At 40.3% G+C, this 10,011-nt stretch overlaps 1 protein-coding gene across 1 annotated transcript in view; it reads left to right on the forward strand.

Annotated features, from left to right (window-relative positions):
* Positions 1-9,789, forward strand: part of LOC141051187 (uncharacterized) — a 180,816-nt gene extending 171,027 nt beyond the window's left edge. The window contains 2 exon segments of the mRNA XM_073548051.1: positions 5,160-5,987; positions 5,990-9,789. Of these exon segments, the coding sequence (XP_073404152.1) occupies positions 5,160-5,987; positions 5,990-6,057 (896 nt within the window). The 3' untranslated portion in view covers positions 6,058-9,789.
* The last annotated feature ends 222 nt before the right edge of the window (positions 9,790-10,011 follow it).

Here is a 10,011-nt window from a genome sequence, read left to right on the forward strand (position 1 = left end):
AACCAGGATTTTTAGTTGCTTACCGTAAAATCTGTTTCTCTGAGCCTTCATTGGGGGACACAGCACCCTCCCAAGTTGAACAGCTCCGTTTACTGTATAACATTGTTACAGTGTGGAATTGTGTTTTTTTTTTTTTTTTTTTTTTTTGTGGTTTTTATATCATTCACAGATTGCTTCTCCTACTGCTTTCTCACTAACTGAACATCCTACTTCCTGTCGGTGGGGTGTACACTGCGAAGGAGGAGCTAACTTTTTTTCTACATAGTGTCAGCCTCCTAGTGGCAGCAGCATACACCCATGGTTTCTGTGTCCCCCAATGATTTACGGTAAGCAACTAAAAATCCTGTTTTTTCTGTTAAAGGTGCCAGTTTAAAAAAGAAGTTTCAGCTATCGAAAAAATGTGAAGTATTTAATGTTAGGATTTTTTTTTAGAAAAAAATCATTTGTTTATAATAAAGTAAAATAATTTTTTAAAAAAATTGATTTTTCCAGTTTTACACACTAGGGTGAGCAACTGCTGAAATTTGCCATGAAAACCTAGTGTAAAACTAGCTCACATTATGACTGCAGTAAATGTGGGCGGGGTCTGCTCACATGGGTGTGATGTCACTCCTCTCCTCCCCTTCTGGGCATTTACAAAAGGATAAGAAAAAATGAAGTTTATGATCAAAGTAAGGAGCCGTTTTGTTACTATTATTATTATTATTATTATTATTAATTATTATAGCGCCATTTATTCCATGGTGCTTTACATGTGAGGGGGGTATACATAATAAATACAAGTACAGTAATCTTAAACAATACAAGTCACGACTGGTGCAGGAAGAGAGAGGACCCTGGCCATAAGGGCACACTATCTACAAGGATTGGGTGAGGATACAGTAGGCAAGGGTAGATCTGGTCGTGCAGCGGTTTGGTGGATCGGTGGTTACTGCAGGTTGTAGGCTTGTCGGAAGGATTAGGTCTTCAGGTTCTTTTTGAAGGTTTCCATGGTAAGCGAGAGTCTGATATGTTGTGGTAGAGAGTATGGGGAATGTGCGGGAGAAATCTTGTATGCGATTGTGGGAAGAGGAGATGAGTGGAGTAGAGAAGGAAATCTCGTGAGGATCGGAGGTTGCGTGCAGGTAAGTACCGGGAGACGTGGTCACAGATGTATGGAGGACTCAGGTTGTGGATGGCTTTTTATGTCATAGTTATGGTTTTGAACTGGAGTCTTTGGGTAATGGGGAGCCAGTGCAGGGATTGACAGAGGGGAGAGGCCGGGGAATAGCGGGGGGGACAGGTGGATTGGTCAGCCAGCAGAGTTAATAGATTGGAGGGGTGCGAGAGTGTTAGAGGGGAGGCCAGAGAGCAGGAGGTTGCAGTAGTCAAGGCGGGAGATGATGAAGGCATGGACTAAGGTTTTCGCAGATTCTTAGTTGAGGAATGTAAAGATCCGTTAAATATTTTTGAGTTGAATTCGGCAGGAAGTGGAAAGGGCTTAGATATCTGGTTTGAAAGAGAGATCAATGACAAGGATAACCCCGAGGCAGCGAGCTTGTGGGACTGGAGAGAGTGGGCAGCCGTTTACTTTAATGGGGGGGGTCGCGTGAGATGGTGGAAAGATGATAAATTCTATTTTTTCCATGTTGTTTTAGAAATCTAGCGAAGAAGGCTGAAATAGCAGACATTGAGGGATTCTGGTTAGTAGAGAGGTGATATTTGCTCCAGAGATGTAGATCTGTGTGTCATCAGTATAGAGGTGATACTAAAAGCCATGAGATTCTATGAGCTGTCCGAGGCCAAAGGTGTAAATTGAGAAGAACAGGGGCCCTAGGACTGAATCTTGCGGGACTCCAACGGATGGGGGTGCTGAGGAGATGGTGTGCGAGTGGGTGACGCTGAATGTCCGATCTGTTAGGTATGACGCGATCCAAGTTAGGGCCAAGTCTGTGATACCAAGAGATGAGAGGGTTTGTAGTAATAGGGAATGGTCCACTGTGTCAAAGACAGAGGACAGGTCCAGGAGGAGGAGGACAGAGTAGTGTCGCTTGGCCTTGGCGGTTAATAGTTCATTGGCAGTTTCAGTGGAGTTGTGTGGCTGGAAGCCAGATTGTAAGTGGTCAAAGAGGGAGCAAGAAGAGAGGTGGGAGGACAGTTCAAGATGGACGTATTGTCCCAGTAGTTTTGAGGCATAGGGAAGAAGTGATACAGGGCAATAGCTAGTTACAAAGGATGGGTCAAGAGATGGCTTTTTGAGGATAGGTGTGATTGAGGCATGTTTAAAGCTTGAGGGGAAAACACCAGTTGTTAGTGATAGGTTGAAGAGATGGGTTAGGGTTGAGATGAAGACTGTTTGAGGTTTGGGATGAAGTGGGATGGGATCGGGTCAAGTGCACAGGTGGTGAGATGTGATCTTGAGAGTAGAGTGGAGAGTCGATCGTCTGTAATGGTGGAGAAGTTGGTTTTGGAGGAGGAGGGCTGAGCAGTTAGGAGAAAGGACTTTGGGGGTTGTCGACCAAAACTGTCTCTGATGTTATCAATCTTCTGCTTGAAAAATGAGGCAAAGTCTTCAGCTGAGATGAGTTGGGAGGGAGGAGGTGCTGGGTGACTTCCAGTGATACTTGCAAGTAGACAGGCTGGCAGCACCTATTCTGATAGTTGATGCTGTTCACTATATGATAAGCTGGGGTTAGATACGTGGAGTGTATCATGTGCTGCAAGTAGATAGAGGGTTCAGTGTAGTTTATCCGATGATGCGATTAGATATTGAGCTCAGCGGCGTATATCACAAAGGATGGGATTAGATTCACAGTATCTAATTTATGTAATGTGTGACATTGCTCCGTCCACTTCTATTGGAGCAATGGTGTAATGTGTGACCCTAGTTTGTCCACTACATTACTACTCCCATAGATGTAGACTGAGCAGGGTCACACATTACACCTATGTTGCCATAGAATTGGAAGGAGCGGGGTCATATTACACCACTTCTACCATTGAAGTGGACAGAGCAGGGTCACACATTTCTAAGGGAGCGGTGGAATAATGAGTGACCTCACTCCATCCACTTTTATGAGAGCAGTGGTGTAATGTGTGACATCACTCCGACCACTTCCAGGGGTGAAGAGGTGTAACATGTGACCCCGCTTCTTCCACTTTTATGGGAGCAGTGGATTAATGTGTGACACAAATCTATTTATTTCCAGGGGAGTAGCAGTGTAATGTGGGATACTGCTCTTTTCACTTACATGGGCGCAGCGGTGCAATGTGATGGCCATTAGATACACTGCTCTTTGGGTAGCACGCATGATGGCATTATATACACTCTCTGGGGTGTATCACACATGATGACATTAGATACCCTTCTCCACACAACCCCTCATCATCACCTCCCTTCTCTGGTCACCCACTCCTCATCATCCCCATTCTCCGCACAGACCCTCATCATCATCCCCCTTCTTTTCCACCCAGCCTCTCATCATCATCATCACCCCATTCTCCGCACAGCTCCTCATCATCATCATCACCCCCTTCTCCGCACAGCCTCACATCAACCCACCTTCTCCGCACAGCTCCATTCTAGTGTCTACCCTGGCTGCACAACTGCAGGCTCCAAAGAAATGGCATCAAACTTCTCCCACAGGGGGGTGCCTGGGTCACAGTTGGAGGCAGCCACAATACCGGAGAGCGACTGCAGACTCCTATGTACAGCGGCTGCCGTATTTGAGGTGAGTGTCGTGCTCAGACACTTACACACGAGCAAATGAAAATGCAGCCCCTTTAAAATTGTTAAAGCAGTGGATTTCATTTTGTAAAATAAAATAATTTTTATAATCGATAATTATTAATACATAAATAAAAATTGTGGCATCTGCCCTTTTTAAATGACGAAAAAAAATATTCTGAATTTAAAAAAAAATCATTTTGTGCTACAATTTTCCGAGACTTATTTCCTGATCGGATAAGTTTTTATTGTCTACATAACATTTTTTGGTAGTGTATTATTCCAGTATTTTGGAGGCAGAAAGAACAAATGGTGTCAAACATCTATACGTTCATGAAACACAAAGAAAAAACACAGTATGACAACCGTGCAAAAAAACTCTGCTGTAAAAATATATAACAGTAGACAGCAAGTGCTAGTAAAAAAATGATAACAAAAACGGTATTTAGTTGATACGTTTTTTGCATAAAATGTATACTAAGCCACCTCACCAACGTCATGGTATACCCATCTCGGAGCAGTCCTATCTAATGTATTTAAAACCTGATCATGTGAACAGTACCTATATGAGCAGGATTCAGAAAGGTGCTTTCCTGATGTGGTCACGCTGTGCAGGATGGTTTTTTATGTGCATGTCACACAAGAGGGGATTCAGAAAGGTGCCTTTTTTGCAAAAAACTTATCAAATAAATACCCTGTTTTTGTTATCATTTTTTTACTAGCACTTGCTGTCTACTGTTATATATTTTCTACAGCAGAGTATTTTTGCATGTTTGTCATACTTTGTTTTTCTTTGTGTTTCAGTCTTTGGGTGGTGTGAACACTGTCCAACCGACCTGTTCACTTTTGTGCATGTCACATGTGTTTTTAATCTATTAGTTTCTTGCTTATGCAAGGTTTGGGAGAGTCTCGCCCCTCTCTTGTGTGACATGCACATAAAAAGCCGTCTTGCACAGCGTTCCCACTTCAGGAAAGCGCCTTTCTGAATCCTGCTCATATAGATACTGTTTACATGATCAGGCTTTAAATACATTAGATAGGACTGCTCCGAGATGGGTATACCGTGACATTTGTGGAGTGGCTTAGTATACAAGTATACATTTTTTACAAAAAACGTATCAACTAATTACCCTGTTTTTGTTATCATTTTTTTACTAGCACTTTCTGTCTACTGTTATATATTTTTTACAGCAGAGTATTTTTGCACGTTTGTCATACTGTGTTTTTCTTTGTGTTTCAGTCTTTGGGTGGTGTGAACACTGTCCAACCGACCTGTTTACTTTTGTGCATGTCACATCTGTTTTTAATCTATACGTTCGTGCTCTGAGGTCTAATATTTGGTTGTCAATTGGTTTTGTCTACATAACTTGCATTTTTATTGTATATTTTAGAAATGCTATATAAATGCATTTCTAAGGATATTTTAATAAAAAAGATTTTTTATTCTTTGCAGATGACTGTAGCAGGCGATCACAGGGACAAGTGACATATGCATTTTTTAAATCCGATGACCTTGGGATCACACAAGATATAACTGAAGTGAATGCAGTTATTCCAGATATTCCATCATCCCTTCACAGCAAAGATCTATCATCTGATCCTTTTAAACCAGTCCACATTTCTGATTTATCAAAGACTATTAAGAAGATTAAAAATCACAAAAGAGGTATAAAAAACTGGACTGCTCTTACAGCAAAGAAGCCATTATCAAGTGTAAAATATAGAAAATGTTTTTCCCTCAAAACGTCTTTTATTCCTCATAAAAAAATTCACGCAAAGGAGAAAAGATTTTCTTGCGCAGAGTGTGGGAAATATTTTAACCACAAATCGGAGCTTGTTAGACATGAGAGAGTTCACACAGGGGAGAAGCCATATTCATGTCCAGAATGTGGGAAATGTTATGCACAAACATCAAATCTTGTTAAACATCAGAGAACTCACACTGGAGAGAAACCGTTTTCATGCTCAGAATGTGGGAAAGGTTTTAATCAGAAATCAGATTTAGTTGTCCATCAAAGAACTCACACAGGGCAAAAACCTTTTTCATGTTCAGAATGTGGGAAAGGTTTTGCAAAAAAATCAAATCTTGTTATTCATCAGAGAACTCACACTGGGGAAAAGCCATATTCATGTTCAGAATGTGGGAAATGTTTTAATCAAAATTCACATTTAGTTGTTCATCAGAGAATTCACACCGGGCAGAAACCTTTTTCATGTTCAGAATGTGGGAAATGTTTTGCAGTTCATGCAAGTCTTGTTAAACATAAGAAACTTCACACAGGGAGAAGCCATATTCATGTTTAGAATGTGGGAAAAGTTTTAAACAGAAATCACAAAGTAACGGCAAATAAGTAAATTAGAAAGAAAAACAAGTTAGAACTTTGATTAGAATTAAAATCTATGCAATCACTAATAGATGTCTCTTATCTAAAAAGCAATATAACACTAGCATTAAATATTTCAGATTGTTATATATTTACTACATAGACAAGAGTATTGCAACCCCATCCATTGACCATTGATCGCGTTCTGCGATTTTCTCCTGCCGAATTGGCATGAGAAAGTAATCGCTTTAATCTAAAGTTCCGTTCGGGTACCCAAACTTGATCCCAAACCCTATATAAGTCAATAGGGACCCGAATTTTGGTTCTGTAAAATGGTGGTAGTAAGGGATAGAGGGCTGCCAAAGGAAGCAAAATGAGAGTAATAGCAGGATAATTGCCCTGCAAACAGATGTGGACAGAAAAATGACTTAAAATAACAGAGAATAATAAAAAATCATAATGAACTAGGAGGCAGAGGTCCAAGTGGAGGAGTAGAGCAGTGGGGTTCCCCTGTTTTTAATAACCAGCCAAGGGAAAGCTAACAGCTGTGAGCTGTTCTTATTTTGCTGGGAAAGGGACAATAATCATGGACCTTCCCAGTCTGCTAATATTAGCCCCAGCTGTCTGTTTTGTCTTCTCTGGTTATTAAAAATAGGGTGGGACCCCACGTCATTTTTTTTTTTTTTTTACAGTTCCCCCTTTTTTAATAACCAGCAAAGGCAAAGTTTCGGGCTGATATTAACAGGCTGGGAATGTCCATGGATATTGGCGCTTTTTCAGCTTGACACATTGGCCACACCCACTTATACATCAGTAGCTGAGTTTATTCTTTCAGTGCTACCTTCTGATATATACGTACCTCAATAAATCAAAATGATATGGTTATATATCAATAATATTAGCCTCCTAGGGACTTTCCCTTAGTGTCTCAGTAATGTCTTCAACAGATAGTCGCTGATTGGGGGCAGTAATGACGTCAGTGGTCAATGAGTTAAGACCAGCTCACACCTGTCTGTTTTCCCTTGGCTGATTATAAAAATAGGGGGGACAGAATGTCCTTTTGTACAAATTATTTATTTTACACTGTCAGGCCTGGTCACATGTTGCGAAGGCCAGTCATAGTCATAGCTATGCCATTACTTGACATGGCTCTGATAGGGCCGGATGTGCCCACAGCCTTGAAGCTTGTTGATTGGCTGTGCTGCAGCATTTCAACAAGCTTTATTAGGCTGCCGAACCCAATCAGTAACACAACCGTACAGTACAAAGTCTGTGTTCAATGTTCAGTTACCGTACCTATTATCGTGACATTTTCTTTGGAGTATCACATCTGCTATGAAGTCATGAATAAAAAAAAATATATATATCCAAGGAAAATGTATATTTAACATGTGTTAATCTGAAACTTCGGACACACTTTTGTTATGCATCTTTGACAATACCTCTGGTGTTAACTAAATCTTTGTGAAACGAAATCTTAGGCCCTGATTTATTAAGACTGTAGTTTCATACATCAGTCTTAACCCCTTAGTGACAGAGCCAATTTGGTACTTAATGACACAGCTAATTTTTACAATTCTGGAACACTTCAACGTATCCCACTGATTCTGAGATTTGTTTTTTGGTGGCTTATTGTACTTCATGTTAGTGGTAACATTTGTTCGATATGACTTGCATTTATATATGAAAAAATGGAAATTTGGCAAAAATTTAGAACATTTTGCAATTTTTAAACTTATAATTTTTATGCCCTTAAATCAGAGCGTCATATCATACAAAATAGTTAATAAATAACATTTCCCACGTCTACTTTACATCAGCAAAATTTTGGAAACATAATTTTTTTCTTAGGTCGTTATAAGGGTTAAAATTTGACCAGTGATTTCTCATTTTTCCCAAAAAAATTTACGAAAACATTTTTTAGGGACCACCTCACATTTGAGGTGAGTTTGGGGGGTCAATATGACAGAAAATACCCAAAAGTGACACCATTTTAACAATTGCACCCCTCAATGTGCGCTAAACCACATTTAAGAAGTTTATTAACCCTTCAGGTGTTTGACGAGAACTAAAGTAATGTGGAAGGAAAAAATTAACATTTTACTTTTTTTCACACAAAATTTATTTGGAACCAAACTTTATTATTTTTACAATTGTATCAGGAGAAAATGGACCACAAAATGTGTTGTGTAATTTCTCCTGAGTACGCCTATACACCGTATGTGGGGGAACGTCACTGTTTAGACGCATGGCAGGGCATAGAAGGGAGGGAGCACCGTTTGACTTTTTGAACACAAAATTGGCTGAAATCAATGGCGGGCACCATGTTATGTTTGGAGACCCCTTGATGTACCTAAACAGTGGAAACCGCACAACTCTAGCCCTAATCCCAACTATAACCTTAACCACAAGCCTAACCCCATCACTAGCCCCAGCCCTAACCCTAGCAAACCCTAACCTTAGCTATAACCCCAACTATAACCCTATCCTTGGCTCCAACCCTAACCCAAGCTATAACCCCAACTATAAGCCCAACCATAACCCTAATGGAAAAAATGAAAATAAATAAATTTTATTTTATTATTTTTATCTAACTAAGAGGGTGATGAAGGAGGTTGACTTACTATTTTTTTACAGTGATCTAAATGGACCAATAGGAAAAATTCCTATTGTTGACTGGTACCGGCTGACAGATCTCGGTGGGCCGGAAGAAGATGCCGACAGCCGGGGGACATCACCGAGGGATGCAGGAGGGTCCAGGGACACCGGAGGTACCGGGAACCACATTTCTCTCTCCTCTGATGTGCGATCACATCAGCGGACAGAGAAATTAAATGGTAAATCTGACTTTATTTTTTTTGCGGTCGCCGTTATTCGGGGAATAACGGCGATTGCAGCACTGGAGTCAGTAAAAACTGACCCGAATCATGTTCTCTGGGGTCTCAACTACCTCCGGTAGCCGAGATCCCGTAGAAATTCCAACACTGGGGGCACTATACATTTATTTCTCAGCGCCGTTAAAAAGTGGCGCTGTGGAGTAAGTGCCCTTAACTGCCGCCGGTAAAAGGCATATCAGCAGTTGTTAAGGGGTTAATGAGGAAGGTGCAGCAATAAGATGTGTGAAATTCATTAAGAGACGCCATGTAATGAATTTGGTGCATCTTAGTAGTGGTGTGCGCATCACCAGAAATATTACTACAGATAGGGACCAGAGTAACATTCCTCTAAGAAACAAGAAGCAATCAGATATATTTTTTAAATTTTTTTTTACAGAAATAAAATGCCCTATTTCCCTTTTTGCTATATAGAATGCTGGTGTAAGATTATGTGTATAGAGGCCTCATGGACATAAGTATTAGGGCTACAGCAACATCACATATTATACAAGAATAGCGCTATCTCCATAGTTCTCTGTACAAGGTCATGTAGATCAGACAAGGTCTCATATTCAGGCAGTTTCTATTTTTCTCACACGCTCTTTATATGAATAAGATCAGTGAGTCTCATTATACCGAGTAGAGAAGCTCCGGAGACAAAGACCCCATCTAGAACTAACACGCTGGAGGCCTGGAGTATCCAGCCACGGGGCCCGGATTCTCTCATTTTAGGCTGTAGTGTTTCTTGTAGAAGAAATCCCTTTCTCATACAGTCCTGTAGTAATGACTTTGTTAATCACGTTGTGTAGGAGGGTTCATCTGACTCCATCTAAATGTTATCAATTTATGTGCAAGAAACAATAAACCTCCTACCGCAGTTTTACCGTGTGTCCAGTATCCGTTCTTCTACATACACTAATAAAAGAAATAAATAAAAAACTGGAGTCTGAACTTAGAAAGTAAGTAAATGTGTATGCACAATGTAAGTGCATATTAACACATGACCATGAACCAGAGAAAACAAAAAGCAAAAAACAAATAACCTAAAATAAAAAAGTAAAAAATAAACGGCAAATAATGCATTGCCGTTTATTTTTTACTTTTT

Source organism: Dendrobates tinctorius, unplaced genomic scaffold (assembly GCF_039654945.1).
Source record: "Dendrobates tinctorius isolate UK_male_01 unplaced genomic scaffold, ASM3965494v1 ptg000155l, whole genome shotgun sequence".
NCBI classification, from domain to species: Eukaryota; Metazoa; Chordata; class Amphibia; order Anura; family Dendrobatidae; genus Dendrobates; species Dendrobates tinctorius.